General features: G+C 45.5%; 1 protein-coding gene and 1 long non-coding RNA gene across 9 annotated transcripts in view; one reads left to right on the forward strand and one right to left on the reverse strand.

Moving 5' to 3' along the window:
* SAFB (scaffold attachment factor B) overlaps positions 1-16199 on the reverse strand; it is a 63381-nt gene that overhangs the window by 18595 nt on the left and 28587 nt on the right. For 4 of the 8 annotated variants that reach the window (XM_065917960.1, XM_065917959.1, XM_065917961.1 and 1 more), the window contains 5 exons: positions 14287-14393; positions 12368-12598; positions 11141-11278; positions 10673-10715; positions 6213-6297 (listed from right to left, as the gene is read on the reverse strand). In XM_065917960.1, coding sequence (XP_065774032.1) covers positions 6213-6297; positions 10673-10715; positions 11141-11278; positions 12368-12598; positions 14287-14393 — 604 coding nt within the window. Of the gene's footprint in view, positions 1-6212; positions 6298-9562; positions 9929-10672; positions 10716-11140; positions 11279-12367; positions 12599-14286; positions 14394-16199 lie in introns of those variants that run through there. The other 4 variants (XM_065917962.1, XM_065917963.1, XM_065917966.1 and 1 more) reach the window with 4 other exon arrangements.
* Positions 10141-16191, forward strand: LOC136155829 (uncharacterized). The gene is made up of 3 exons (XR_010660867.1): positions 10141-10360; positions 10724-10797; positions 13998-16191. It is a non-coding gene; the product is annotated as an uncharacterized lncRNA (long non-coding RNA).

Consider the following 16199-nt stretch of genomic DNA (forward strand, 5'->3'; position numbering starts at 1 on the left):
AGCTTCGCAGTTCTTGTCTCTCTTTCTCCCTGCCCCACTGCCTGGGATTTCCATTTCTTCTCTCCATTAAGCTTCTACTTCAGGGAGAATGTCCAACTCAACTGTTAGTTAGACCCCTCCAGAGACTCCTGCTGGGAATTCCCCCAGGACCCAGTGTGGCTGGCTGCACGTGGGAAGGTATTTTTAAAAATTTGTTTGATTACACAAATACATTCTCACAAGTATACTCATTAAAAGATTCTCACCACTTCACAGTAAATTTTAGTTTACTAATAAAAGATCCACCCTCATAAATACATGAAAAAGTTCTTTTCCCTTCTCCCCGTTGCACTTCTAAGAGGTAACCATTGTTGTCAGCTTGGTGGCCCTTGAAAACATCTTGTGGATTTACACACGTACCATTCAAATGAAAATGAACTTGCTATGTAAAGGAATCACACCGTATGTATATTCTGTAACTTGCTTCTGGTTAATGAAGGCCTTGGAAAATTATCTTGCCCTATACGCTGACTCACCTCCATGGTTAGTTTCACAGTTTGGTCACCCCTGCCACGAAAGATGCTTTATTAATTTACCATCTCCAATAACTACTCACTTCCTCACACCCTTGTCAATGTGGATTATTGAGAATTATGTACCAGTTTACCAGTGTAATTGGCAAAAATGATATTATTTTTATTTGCTTTCCTTTAAGAAATTTTCTTTTTTGTATACAGGCCTTGTTTGTTTCTTCTTTTATCTGTGACTTGTCTATTCATGAAAATGAAGTCAAAGTGTTATTAGTTGCTTAGTTGTGTCTGACTCTTGTGACCTCGTGGACTGTAGCCTGCCAGACTCCTCTGTACATGGGATTTCCCAGGAAAGAATACTGGAGTGGGTTGCCATTTCCTTCTCCAAGGATCTTCGCGACCCAGGGACTGAACCCAGGTCTCCTGCATTGCAGGCAGATTCATTACCGTCTGAGCCACCAAGGAGGTCTCTTTTCTGAACTCAATTGGCTATTTTCTTATTAATTCATAGGAATATTGAATGCTTTCTGGATGTTTATATGCTGTAACATTTTCTCCCAATTATATCTATTTCTGGTATCTTTCATTAAGAAAATCTTAATATTCTACCATTAAAATGAGAGCAAGAATGCAACAGTTTTTCAATTTGAGTTATTCTTCTGTATTTTCTCTTTGATGAATATTAAAACAGACAAATCTCAAAACGTCTTTTAGGTTACTTTGAGGGGAATTGGGAATATTACGCCGTCAAGTCATCATATCTAGGAAAACTTTCTCAAAATTACTTATGTCATACTACTTAAGTATTTCCTTGTAGCTTTACCTATTACTTGAGAATACTGTATCTATTTTTAATGTCCTCTGGCAATACCTTGCTTAAGTCTTTGACTTGCAAATGACGTTTCATTGGCAAGTCAAAAACAAAGCAGAACAATTAAAACCAGTTAGCAAGTTTTCCAAGTGCATTGTTCATATTAGCCATTTTCCCCCCACATTTCTTAAGCCGTCATTAACTCATTTTGGATTGCTTCACTAGTATTTAATTTCATGAGGTACAAGAAGACTAAAGGACCTCAGAGACCCAGCAGTGGCCAAGAATTTGACACCTGCAGCAAAGAGTAGGGCTTCCATGGTAAAGAATTTGCCTGCAATGCAAGAGACCCCTGGATTCCTGGATTGGGAAGATCCCCTGGAAAAGGGATAGGCTACCCACTCCCTTAGTCTTGGGGTTCCCTGGTGGCTCAGTCGGTAAAAAATCCCTGCAATGCGGGAGGCCTGGGTTTGAGCCCTGGGTTGGAAGATCCCCTGGAGGAGGGCATGGCAACCTGCTCTCTTCTATGGGCTTCCCTGGTGGCTCAGATGGTAAAGAATCTGCCTGCAACAAAGGAGACCTGGGTTCCATCCCTGGGTTGGGAAGATCCTTGGAGAAGGGAACAGTCACCCAGACCAGTATTCTGGCCTGGAGAATTCCATGGATGGAGAAGCCTGACAGGCTACAGTCCATGGGACCGCAAAGAGCTGAACACAACTGAGAGACTTTCACTTCAGCAAAGAGTACACTAGCACTCTGCAAAAATGAAGAAGGGCATCTGGAAGAGATGGTTGATTCCCAGAGCAGGGCAGGGAAAGCAAACAGACACTGGAACACCCTCTTGTGCCAGAAAGTAAGTGTTCAAAGAGTGATATGAACATGTTAAGAAGATACTGGGGCCAGCTTGCAGAAGTCTAACAGGGAGAATTTGAACATCAAAATAAATATCACAAAGGCTTATCATCTAATGAATAAGAATCTCTAAGTTCACACTGATAAGTGGGGGAGAAGTGCAAGCTACTAACTCTTATGGAAGAAATCCAACACTATAGATGGAGTGATGAATTTAGAAAATCACCACTGGACAACCACAGCATCAGTGGATGCTGACACTAGTGGAGGGTGAAAGATGGTATTTTTAGGTCTCCGAGTATCCTCCCCATAGATACAATTAAAAACTCTCCTGTGGAGAAACCCAACCAATACCACCTCAAGTTACCCGCTCAAATTGTCAGGATGTGCCTCTAAGGAAGACACGTAACAAGAGAAAAATAACACTTCCATTGGTATTTCTGACAAAAGTGCGTGATTTGAACCTAAACATGAAGGGAGAAAAAAAAAACCACCACCAGAAATATCCCCAATAAACCCAAATTGAAAAACAGGCTTCAAAACAGGTGGTCTGTGCTCTTCAGAAAATGGTAATGTCACCAATACATAACTGTTTTATCCTTTTCTTTCTCCCTCTTCCCCTCCCCTCCTGCCCTCCCTCTTTCCAGAATGAAAAGGATAAAACAAATGCATTAAAATGATAGCATTTCAGGAATCTGGGTGAGAATTTATGAAAATTTCTTGTATTTTTCTTATATCTTTTCTAAGCATGAAATTATGTCTCCCAAAAAAAGATACACTGTACATTCATGTTCAAAGTTTTTGTGGACCTATGCTTTCATTTATTTTGGCTAAAGACACAGAAATAGAATAATTTGGGATGTATTAACATTTCAGTTGAATTTTTAAAAATTTTATGTGCCAATTTTTCTCCCAAAAGTTGCATCATTTTATATACTCCACAGCAGTGTATGGGAAGTTTGTTTTTCCAAATCTTTGCCATTTTAATAGTTGTTTTCTAGTATTTCTAATCATTTTAATTTTCACTTCCTTGATAGCTAAACATAACAATTTCTGATGTGGTCACTGGTCATTTACATATACTCTCTTGTGAAGTATCTATTCAAAACATTGCCAATTATTAAAATGTATTTGATTGCTTAAAAACATGCTAACTTTGCTTTTCTAGTTAAATTACTTTAAGTGATCTATTAAACAAAGTACTGGTGCAAAACTAGTTTGGAAGCTTTACAGGATTCTGATTAAAATAATCAGATTTCAGAGTATTTTCAGTTTGTTCAAATAGCACAGAAGAAGAAACTCTTATTTTCAGTAAAAATCTTAAAATTTAATAAGGCAGTTGTAAAATAAATCAAGAGAACTTATAAAGTAGCCCTACTGAATACGAAAAAGTACTGTAAAACTTCAGAATAGAATGACTGTAAGCATCTAAGAAACCAGATAGAAAAGAGCTTGTATTGGGAATTCCTGGCAGTCCAGTGGTTAGGACTCTATGAGCTCACTGCCTAGGGTCTAGGCTCAATCCCCGGTCAGAGAACTAAGATTCCACAAGCCACATAGTGCAGAAACCTATGCCGTTTTTTGCCTTGAATGGTTCTACTTCCTGTGAAGTTTCATAACAGGCAAAGCTAATCATCTATAGTCAAAGTAACAGTATTCTCCCCTAGCCTCCGGACGGAGGGACAAGCAGGGATTATGACTGGGCAAGAGCACTAGGAATTTAGTAGAAATGTATCACACTGGGACTTCCCTGGTGGTCCAGTGGCTAAGACTCCACACTCCCAATGCAGGGGACCCTCGATCCCTGTTCAGGGAACTAAATCCCACATGCTGCAATGAAGACCTGGTACAACCAAATAAATAAATAACAAATATTTAAAAAATCCCATTATTTTGATCCCTATTTAACTTCACATCATATGCAAAAATAAATTCCAAATGAACTCAAAATAAAACTATAAATACTACTTTGCGATGCAGATTTTTTTAAAAAGTAATTTTAAAACAAAGGACTGCCTTTTAAAATACAACATAAAATCTAAAACCAAATAAAACAGGTTAACTGCATTGCCTGTATTAAAGATTAAAACTTTAAAGACAAAATCATCACAAATTAGTTAAGTCAAAACAAACTAGTTAAGTCAAATGAAAGACTAGGAAAAAAACAATCGATATTTTACAGAGCGAGCACTCTCACAAGACAAGCAGAAAAATGAGCAAAGGGCGTGAAAAGGCAACTGAGAAAATACAGATGGGCAATTATCAGAAATTTTCTAATCTGTGAAGAAATGTAAATGGACACTTTACCTGTGGAGAAATTCAGACAAATACAAGGAAAATAATATTTAGCATTAAGCAAGAATTTAAAGAAACAGGTACCTGCCCATGTTGCTAGTTACTAACCAGTAGAGCCTGTTGGAAAGCCACTTGCTAATAACTATTTCAAAAATAAATGTACATATCTTTTGACCCCAGAATTCTACTTCTCTCAGGTAACAAAAACGTAATCCTTCAGAAGAGGTAACTCTGGCACATGGACATGCTGAAAACCAGAACAAATAGTCTAGTGATAAAACTGAGGAGCTCAACTACAGTGAGAAGGACGAACATTTAGCCATTAAAAGAATGAGGTCTTTATTTTCTGCATTATTGAAAATATCCTTTAGATGCTAAGTGAAAAAAGTAAATTAAAGGATGTTGTGCACAGTACGGATTTTTTTTTAATGGAAAGACAACTACAGTGGGTTTCTGGTTACATCTTTCTGCATTTATTTTTAGGTAATGGTAGACACACAGAAAAATCTGGGAAAATATGCCTACTTTTAATAATCGGTTGTCTCCTTTATTTCATGCATATTTGTGTTCCTAAAAACCCTAACACAAGGATTTCTTTTTCTTAAAAACAAAAACAAACTCCACGGGCTATATCCTCTGCCCACCCCCCCCCCCCCAATAAATGTCTTTCTCTGATTTTTCAGTACTCTGCCTTGGCAAAAACATCGACTTAGCCAAGTCAAAATGCATAACAAACTGTGGACCACACAAGTGATGTCACTCCAAAGTGATGACACTGGCTGCTATTCTCCCAGAGCTAATATACCACAGCGTAGTCCATATTGGTGCCTGCCTCTCAGACATTTCACACCCAGGTCTTCACCACTGGCCAGGTAAAAATATTTCATTTCGGGGCCTGAGCAATAAAACTTTCAATTACCTAGAGAATTTTCAAGATGGCCCAACTGCCTGGTTTTAGCTGATCCTTTCTTAAACAACAGTTGAATGTCACTGAATTCAATTAGGAATTCAATTTATTGAGTAAATACTAGCAGGAAGGAAGACAAGGAAGAAGCAGACCCTGTCCTCAACAACCTAATTGCTACACAAGGCAGGATGATGTCAGCACTGAAACTCAGGCCAGGGCTGTGCAGAGGACCTAAGGAGAGAAAACTTGCTACTGGTGAGATCAGAAGTTGTCTCATGATGAACTAGGACTCGAATCCAGACAGATGGGAAAGAGGAGTGGATGGAGTAAACCACAGGTTTGGGACCTAATTGCAGGTGGATGTAATAGAGGAACGTGGTGAGGGGTGGGGAGCGTGAAGGGACCGTCTGGGGCAATGGTGAGGGTCTTTAATGCCATGTGGAACCTGGTTTGTATGCGGTAGACAGTTTTTGAAAGCAGCATCTGTAAAAGTGACAACTCTGTTTTTGGCCAGGCGTTATTTAAAAGGGAAGTTATTTTCCACAGGTCAGAGCAATAGGAGACTCAAGTAATCCTAAACACTCTCTACCTCAAGAAGGTTAAGACTCTGAATAAGCAACAGCTGCCAAGAAACCTACAGAAGAAAACAAGTAAAGGTGTCAGTACCTCTTCTGTGCCGAGACTTCCCAAATCCCATGGAAACAAAAATACAATGGAGAGATCTTGAAAGAAAATGCACACCTCCATGCAAGGTCCATCAAAGATTCACAGGGCAGTCCACAGGCACATTAGCAGAGGAAGCCAGTTTGAAAGAAGCGCCTAACATCACCCTCCATACCTTTGCTGGATCTCTTTGATGTCTTCTTATTTCCTTCAGAGGTAATTTCAATTTCATCAGGATTACCTCCCTCATCTTCAATTGCCTAAAGGGAAGGGAAAAGAAAAGTTCACCCAAAAAGGCAGCACGCAAACTTGACTTTCACAGAAGCTTCAGGGGTTGATCTGGAAAGGGCCTCTCGCTACTCATTCATCCCTTCTTTCTGTTGCAGCAAGGGCCCCAGAGGTAGACTGATTCTACCGTACCTTGGCTGCCTGGTCTTAGGCAGGCTTACTTAATTGTTCCGAGTTTGTTTTTCACTCTGGCATGAGGGACTAATTAAAGTTCTTACCCTGGGAAACTGTCATGAAAATTCTTATTAGTCAGGTAAAGCAAGCACACACCAGACATTTGACTTATTTTTAACATTATCACCACAATCTGACAGATCCTAATCCTGGGTCCAAAAGAACTCAAAAAGGGAGAAGCAAACTCACTAATTACCTATGACGTCACTCAGCGATGTGTTATCAGACACTCCCTGATCCCCTCTCAATTCCACGCCTCAATTAGCACCATCTGGACAGAATAGGGATGTGCAATGGATGGGACACCACTACCTCATCCCTCATGAACCTCTGACTCCTAAGGTCTTTCTCTCAACCACTAGGGGACCTGCTTCATTGGACCCAGAACCCTAAGGAGTTTTGAGTGAGTGCCGCCTCCCATCCCAAGACTATGTTGCTCAGTTAAGCAGCTCCCAGGCACGCTCAGCACAGTGCAGGCCACTAAAGAGGCACTCAGGAGCAAAAGAAACAAACCAACCCTCACCCCCACAAAACAAACAAAAGAACATGTACTGAGCCTGTCAATGCTGATATCCCCAGACACCAAGCCTCAGATTTTAAGTTTTGGAAACCCTTTCTCTCCTGGATAGTCTTGGGAACCCATGTTCTATTTAAAAATCAGTTTCAAATGCTGTTTTGTTTGTAAGCAGTTTCAGAAGTCTCAAAGATTCTCACCACTATTCTAGCTTGGTAAAGTCCAACTTCAGAATGAGGCTTGGGGGCTCCACACCTAACCTGTACTTGGAACAAAGAAACCTCTCCCTCTTCTCCGAAGCCAGAGCCAGAAGGAAGATTTGGAGTTATGCCCTGGCATGAAGGAGGGCTCAAACAAAAAGTGCTTTCCTTACCTTCTGCCTAGAGACAAAAGATTCTGGACCACCAGCAGCAGAAAACAACTACCTCACAAGAAAGTGAACCAGTTTGCCTCTCAGATGGTCTCCAGGTGTAGTGTTTACAGGGTCGTCCCCAGGGGGACTGTAGGCTATGAGTCATCCTTATAGGCCTTGCCAAATTAGACTCTGTCGCCTCCACCTTTCCCTGTTTTGCTTTTCTACAAAAATAAATAAACCAGAGAAGGGACAAAACACTCTCTGACAAAAGTAGAAGAGAAGAACTCCAGTTACTTTCAGACTTGCTCGGGCAGAGTGGCAGATGGGTGTATAAGCTGATGGTGTTTGTGTATTTTGAGCACATCCCTAATAGAAGAGCAAGAAGCGATGGATTTTTCCTCTCAGAGACCCTAGTGGAAGATCATACCAGCCTCAACCACCAATTGACAGGGAGGTTCAATGCTCTATCAACATCAAAGGCTTGTGGATTATCTGGGGGAATAATGGCTAAAGCCCTCCAATTTAGCTTTGTTGACAAGAGGCCCTGAAGCTACTAACACGGATCACAGGTCCCTGGGTGCCAACCCTCCCCTTCTTGCATATTCTCCAGGTAAACACTTCACTGGTGAACTGCCTGCCCTGTCGTCTTAGAGGGGAGTCAGTATCCATAGTGAAAGAAACACACACTCGAGTTACAAATGCCCCACTGACTCCGAGCATAACTCATCACTCTCAAGCCTGAACTTCCTCAACCGGATAATAGGAAATTACCCTCACTTCCTCTAAACAGCAATTAATAAATAAAACCCTGATCCTCAGTTGTTTGTGAGGCAAGAGAGGGTGGAATGAGTCACAAACTGCACTGCTTGGGGAAATAAGGTGGGGGGAGGATAGGTGATAAGGCTTAGAGATCACAGAGAAGTCCTGCAACAAGAGAGATGGTGAAAGAAAGAATTCACCAAAATCAGACAGCACAAGGAAAGCGGAAGAGCACAATTTCTTAACTCCTTGCTTTTCAAACGTATCCCTCAGAATCCCACCCGGCAAGAAAGGGTCAGAACCTCCAGTCTGCAAATACCAAATACCTCCAGTTGTTACAAGAGTTTAGGGCTTCCCTCATAGCTCAGCTGTTAAATCATGTGCCTGCAATGCAGGAGTCCCAGGTTCCATTCCCGGCTCGGGAAAAACCCCTGGAGAAGGAAATGGCAACCCACTCCACTATTCTTGCCTGGAGAATCCCATGGACAGAAGAGCCTGGCGGGCACAGTCCATGGGATCGCAAGAGTCGGACACGATATAGCGACTAAACCACCACCACCAAACAGTGGTACACAGAGAAAAGTCCATTGTGACAACGATTGCCCCTCAAGCGTTCACATGTATCAGGCAGCACGCCAAGCCCATTTTGTGCCATTTTACTTAATCCGAACGCGAGAGAATTCTTTTGGACACAAGAAGAAACAGGCCTAGAGGGAGTTAAAATGTCTTCCGCTCTCAAAATCGAGTCACGGAGACTGGCATAGTCCTTATTTCTTAAGTCTAACGGTAGGTTTCATTTCTTTATTACAAACAGCACTTTCCCTGCCAGGCTCAAGTCCCCTAGCCCGTGCTGGCAAATCCCTAAGCCATTCCCCCCAACCCAGCTTCCGATACCCTTTTGATAAGGTTACTTCGTAAACTAACCCCATTCTCGGCTTCTAGGCCCTAACGGATCAAGCAGCATCTCTCTCCCCAAAGAAGGCCTCCGCATCCAACACACGCTCCGAAAATCGCCCTGCCTGCGTCCAAATTTCGACCTCCCCTCCCCGGCCGAGTGACCTTGGCCGAGTCCCCTGACTCCCCGGGCGGAGCGAGGATTTCAGGTTCCGCGTCCACTCTCAGAGATCGGGATGAAAGCGGCCGAAGGAAGCCATAAAAAGCAGGGGCTGATGCGGATAACACAAACTCTCGGCCGATGTCACCCGCCAACTCAAACTTCCCCCGTTCGCGTCGAGATTTTCTTGTTCTTGCCCCGATGCAGCGCTGGGCTTTGAACTTGGGCCCGCCGGGGATCGGCGATCCCGCTCAGGCCTGGGAAGAGTAGGGACAGGCCCGGGGCAGGCCGCAAACGGACCCCGAGGCGAGGAGGCCCCCCGAAACGGCCGCCGGGGATCCCCGACCCACCTCCCACCCACCCCTAGGGTCCCAGCTTTACCTTTCTAAGTCGCTCCATCAAAGCGCTCTTGTTGCCGCTCGAATCCAGGTTCCGTTTTTTCAGCTCCGCCCGCAGATCGATCACCCTAAGGTCGGTGAGGCGCCGCGTCCCGGTCTCCGACGAGGCGGAGCTCAGAGCCGCTGCGCCCGCCGCACCAGAATCGCCTAAGCCGGACAGAGACTCCGCCATTCCAGGGACCCTGGCTCCGCCGACTACTTCACACAGAACCGGGCCGGGTTCACCTCGGCTTTCAGCACAAAATGGCGCCGCCTGCGAGGGAACCGCTCCGGCCGCCCCTGTGCGACTCGTTTCTGCGCAGGCGTATCCGGCGCGGGTTCGACGCTCGCGGCCGCGTCTGCCCATGCGTGGTGAGAACCCTGGGAGGAACGTACGCCGGCGTACTACTTCTCGCCGGCCTCCCGCCGCGAACTGCCGAGACGCATGCGTACTGCGGTCACACCGCCTGTCGGCTGTGGCCTGACGCCAGTGCTGTTAAGCTTGATCAGGGCGTTGCGCAGGCGCGGCCGGAAAAAGGGGGCGGGAGGAATCGAGTGCCTTATCCTCTCAGGCGGCGCCATTTTGTGGTCAGAGCCGCTACAGCTGCTGGCGGTGGGGGGTAGTTGGTGGAGATAAGATACCCAGGATGGTACTCTGGTAGGGGCCGCCGACTTGTGAATGGCCGCTTTCGTCTCGGAAATCGGGACGCGACGGCTTAGCGACCTGCGGGCGGAGCTGAAAGAGCGGAACCTGGACACGGGCGGCAACAAGTGTCCTGATAGGTAGAACGGCTGTAAGAAGGTGAGGCGGCCTGGGGCCCCGGGGTGGCGCCAGAGGCTGAGGAACTTTCCCGGCCCCAACAGTCAGGGACCGCGGGGCCGGGCTGTGAGACCCAGGGCTGACACCGCCCCTCGCTGTGCCTGGCGCCTCCTCTCCAGCCGGGGGCCTCAAAGCGCTGAAAGCCTATCGAAGTCGTAGGGTGGCCCCAGGACTGCTCCCAGGGCCGTATGACCTTCGACAGATGCCGTCCCCTCCCTGCGCCTCAGTTTCCAGGAGGCATACACAAAATTGAAGAATTGACTGTACTGGCTACAATCACAGCTCCTAACTTACCTGTTCTTCTCTTTCTTCCATGATTGACCTTGAACCTTCTCTCCTGAAAAGGGAATTCATATGGAAGTATAAGGAGAAAGAGAGTCAGATCCTCGAATGGAAGACATTTCCCGAGTTGAACCCAGGTAATTCACACACAAACTGCTAGTTTGAGAGGGCTAGCAACCTAGAAGCCTAGAACCCAGAAGGGCCGCTGGAGTTCTTCGTCCTTAAGGTTGAGCTTGGACCAAAAAAAGAATGTGCCTGGATTGGAATGTCCCTGTAGTCGGTAGTCAAGGCTTAACTTCCTAATGAAGGGGGTGGCGGTTCCTTGGTTGGGGAGCTAACACATACCTCAAGACCAAAAAAACCAAAAGGTAAGTATTATAAAAAATTCAATAAAGACTTTGAAAATGGTCCACGTTAAAAAAGAGAGAATGAACCAGGAAAAAGAAGACATGCATCAGGTGGGCAGGGTCAGTGGCTGACCTGTCAACCGAGTGATCACGGTAGCAGCTCTGGTCTCTTTGATCAAAGTTGTGGAAGCGGTCCTGATGGTCCAAGTCAGAATGGTAGCGCTCATCCAAGGCTACCCGCTTAGCTTCTGGCCAGTAAACATCATCTCGCCTAGGAGGGAAGCAAGAAAGGAGGACGTACGTTTCCCCCTCCTAATGGACGACCTCTATGGAAGCTGGTAAACTAAATCCTCAACTGTCCAACTGCCCCATCACTTCACAGACCGAGAACTAACTATATCCATTCTCTGCCACTTGAGCTGCAAGTGCCTGGAGGAGTGATATGGGATGTGACTGAAGGGCTCTATTCTCTTACCCAATATGCCCAAGTCCCCCACAGAGAAGTTCAGGTCTCCTTACAGAAGGGGATCAGAGAAGTGGGTGTCAGATGCCCTCTGGGAACAGCTTATGGCCACAAGGGTCGGCCAGTCTACTAGGACAGTTGCCCCATGCAGACTTGACCCAGGAAACACCCAGTGCAGAGGACTAGTAGCACTTGGGATGTACCTGTTCAAAAACATTTTATGATCTTAACAAACTCTCACATCAATATTTTGTAAAATGCGCAAAAACCCTAAGACATCTTAAAGACCCTTTACAGAAGTTTCAATGTTATATTACACAGGGATGGATGAAAATGAACACACACCATGCAGTCTCCTCCAGTCACCATACATATGGAAAAGCTTTCATAGGATCAACCCTAGGATTATTGCCCCAGACTCCTCACAGCAAGGTCTGAAACAGGCCTTTCACTGGTGGTTAGTGTTTTAGTATTTGTATGTCACAACAATATGGGGAATTAAAATCAATCTCATTAATAGAGTGAACCAACACAAATCACTGCAATGATTTCAAAGTATGGAAGGTGCCCAGGAGGTACGTTTTGGTCCCTGATCACCTGACCAGCACCCTGTGTTATGTGCTGCTGTGGGGGTCTGAACTTTCTTGGCGGGCTGGGGGGACAGCTTGTACTGGGACTCGAACCTAATGATTTAATAAGCACAACTTTCACCATTTCTCCTTCAACCTCAAACCATCTCAGGCTTCCAGATAAAGTACAGAGTATCAAGTTGAGCTGTAGCAAATACTTGTGCTTTTTAAATAAAAAGAAGCCGTTAACAAGGCTCTGGGGGGCAAGGCACAGTTCTAAATGCCACAGGACACCTAAGAGGCAGCAGCGAGGCGCGGTGTGGCTTACCGCCCGTCGTCATAGGGCCTCTGCTCCTGCTCATAATGTAGTTCTTGCTGGCGCCGCCGCAGGAGCTCCACGCGCATGCGCTTGCGCTCCAGCCGCTCCCGCTCCATGCGTTCCCTCTCCAGGAGGCGTCTCTGGAAGGCCAGCCTCTCACGGGCGAATAGCAGTTCTTCATGCTCCTGCCGCTCCAGCTCTGCCTGCGTGTACTGCTCTCTATCACTAAGCTCTCGCACCCTGCAGGCGAAGAGTAGAGGCTGCAAGGGCCCATGAGCTGCAGCAGTGCGGGCAGCGCCCCCCGAGTGGGATGGGGATGGGGGGAGCCTAGACCTGCAGGTACACTTAGCAAAAAGCAAGGGCCAGCCGCTGGTGGAGGCAGGCTGTGTAGGAGCCCCCTTAGGCGAGGGACACTTGACAGTCCTTTTGCAGGTGACACTGATGGTGCCCATCACAGTTTCCTCCTGACTCTGCACAGCTCCAGGTGATCTGTTCAGCCTCTTCTTTGTGTGTACAGACACAGAATTGTACCAGCAGGAATGTCTAATCTTTCCTTGCTTTATTATGTAGCTGCCGTGCTTCAGGAACCATGTCCTGAACCCCATACATCACCATCTGGTCAGGTGCACTATGCTATTGGGAAGGAGCCCATTGAGTGGGGAGGTGGGGGTCCACATGACCATTTGCAGATGTCAGCCTTCTGGCTGTTCCCAGCCTCAGGGACATGGCTGCCCCACCCCATTATCTTCCACACAGGTTCAGGTGGGGGGCTGTGGTATTACTGGGTCTGGAACACCTCAGGACCACTCTCCAGGCTGACAGGCCCCTGGACACACCTCTCCCACCACCACAAGCACCGTCTCCCCCACTGTAATTCCCATCAAACCCACAGATGGAAAACCAGTCTCACCGCACTTTTCATCTGCATGTCCCTGATCCCTGGTAAGGCTGAAAAGGCCCTTCTGTCATTCTTGCTATCAGATTAATTTTTGCTTATTTATTTCAAATCATCTTTACTCCCATCTGTCACACATCTCTGGACCTTCTCTGTGGTCTCTCAGTGCACTGAAGTGAAATTTAAATTTAGTCTACTTCACCATTATAAATTGTCAGTCCTTTCAGAAGCTCAAGTTCATAAATTCACTTATTTTTGCATCATGTGAATAGCTTTAATTTTTAATTTTGTGTGCAGCCAGCAGTTTATGTTGACACTGTGTTAGTGATATGAGCCAACCACATGACCTGAAGCCATTCTGGGGAGAGATTGTCCTTGTCTCACTATGGGAAATGTCACTTTTATCATGTTAAGTCCCCACACGCACACTGATCTATTTGCCAATTACATCATTTCTAGTGAACTATTTGCCAGTTTCTTTAGCAAAACAGCACTTTTTCTTTGCTTGTTGCCTTTGCCTGTTCAGGAGAAAATTCTGTATCATGCCCCCTTTCTCACTCTTCTACTAGAATTTTTACTAATGGTTTTAATTTTTTTTGACAGAAAACATTAACTGTTCAATATAGTTGATATAATTTCTGTTTAGTTTTTAAAAATTATGAGGATCTTGTATTGGGCTTATTGAAGGGTGGGAACTCTCAGTTCTCTGACTGGGTCTATGCCACTGTTTTTCCCTATTGACAGGTTCTGCAGCAAACTTGGTATGTTGTGTTAACTAGCTCCAGGGAGGCATTCCATCTCCCTGTCATTGCTGCCTCCCAGAATCTTGAGAATATCTACCTGAGAAGATAGTTTGAAAAAAAGTCACAGGAAGAAAGCCAGTGCACAGGATGTCTGTGAAGATAAAGCCAAGGAGCAAAGGTTTAAAGCAACATTCCGACCTCTGGGACTTGAAAAAAGTCCTTCCAGGATAGAGTTATCACCAGTCTAGGGCAACACCCAAACCAGCCATCATTCCTAGATCCTGACTCACCTGCATGACTCTGATTCTCTAGACTTCTTCGATTCTTTGACTTTATCAAAGGAACCAACAGACTGCTTCTCTATGCTCCCCGATTTTCGATCCTGACTCTTGGACACCTGGTTTACCAAGAAGCATTGAATAGTTAAGGTAGGAAGAAATCAAATGTGTCCTGGCCCAAGCATACAAGATCAGAAATGAAGCTGAAGAGTGAATGAAACAATCAGATTAACAGTGTTCTCTCCAGAGAACCTCACCTTGGCTCACTAAAATCCAGAGTCACAGACTCATTACCATTTAATTCTAAAGTGGAATCCATCGAGTACTTTCAGTAGTCAACACGCAAAACAGGATTTTCTCTGAAGCAATCCATAAATTAAAAACAAACTTCCTTTCACTTTGTCTTTTCCATTCAAAACACATTCTTTAATATTAAACACACAGTGATGCCCAATTGAGGAGGCCACTACTGTCATGTCTGAGGAATCCTCATTTGTGCTGAGTGCATTTATTTTTGAGGTCCTTCTTAGCCCTTGAATGTACATTTCCACTTTGCCATTCTACATCATTTATTATAAAGTAGGTAAAGAATTTGCCTGCAATGCAGGAGACCTGGGTGGAAATCCAGCTTCCCAGGTGTCTCAGTGGTAAACTGCCTGCCAATGCAGTAGATGCAGATTCCATCCCTGGGTCGGGAAGATCCCCTGGAAAGGAAATGGCAAACCACTCCAGTATTCTTGCCTGGAGAATCCCATGGACAGAGGAGCCTAGTGGGCTACAACCCATGGTGTCCCAAACAGTCGGACATGACTTAGAAACTAAAGAACAACAACAAAGGGTAAAACACTCAGACACAGTAAAACAGTGGAAGAAACACAGTGCAATAATGAAATGCCATAACAGAACTCTCAGCTTGTAATTGGTCCACAACATTCATGAGCTTAAATGGCTGGTCATCTAGCCAGCACAGGTTAACATGCCAGGCCTGAGGCTAGCGGTGGGAACCTTGGCATTCAGAGTACCCTAGTCAACAGTTTACTGGCAAAGGTGGCTCACTGTGCCCTGACCATGCAAACGATGGTTTATGCTGAACACCTGCTTTCCTTCTGGGAGTCAGGAGAGGGTACCTATGTGACCAGCCCCAAGTGAAAGGCCTGGGGACTGCAGCTGTAACGGGGCTCCCCGGGCAGAAGCATGACCCTTGTGCTGCTGCACTGTCCCTGCCTGGGGAGCCATCTCGGGAAGGAGTCCACGGGGAGCCAGCAGAGTTCCCTCCAGACTCTGTCACCTCCCTGCATCCCTGGAGCCAACCTTAGGCGTAACTACAACTACTTGCTGAGCCCAGTGGGACCCCGAGTGGATCTGGAAATGTGGTAGTCTCGGGGACCTGGGCCCACATCCATCCTAGTTGTAAGGCTGTCAAGAGTTGAATTAGGAGCATCCAGAACTGCCCGTGACCCTAAAACAGCAGGCAGGGTGAAGTGGTAAGAACCTAAGGTGGGCACTCTGTGGATTCTGTGGCTCTATGAAGCGTCTGCATGGAGACAATGCACGGAATGAGTAAGATGGAGGTTGGGCACAGAGGCAGCCGGAAGGCCGGCTCCGCCAAGTGGGTTACGAATGCACAATGGAAGCTGCTGAAACCCGAGGCCGGCAATGAACATGGACTGCTGTGCCCAGATGCAGGCAAATAAAGCCAATCACATCCACAAATGAATTTTGAAATGGTGTCTTTTTTTAAAAAAGGGGGCAGTAATTCTTATCGAAACTATGAAGGAAAGCCTTTAAAGTTTCTCAATTTTAAAGTTCCAAAAAACCCTCCATTTTCAGAAGACTGACAAGCTTTCCTCAAATTAAGCTCAAGTATCCCCTAAAACACACAGAGAACTGTCAAAGGAAATAAGCCAGGCAGGAAGAGAATACTC

The sequence above is a fragment of the Muntiacus reevesi genome, chromosome 1 (genome assembly GCF_963930625.1).
Source record: "Muntiacus reevesi chromosome 1, mMunRee1.1, whole genome shotgun sequence".
NCBI lineage: Eukaryota > Metazoa > Chordata > Mammalia > Artiodactyla > Cervidae > Muntiacus > Muntiacus reevesi.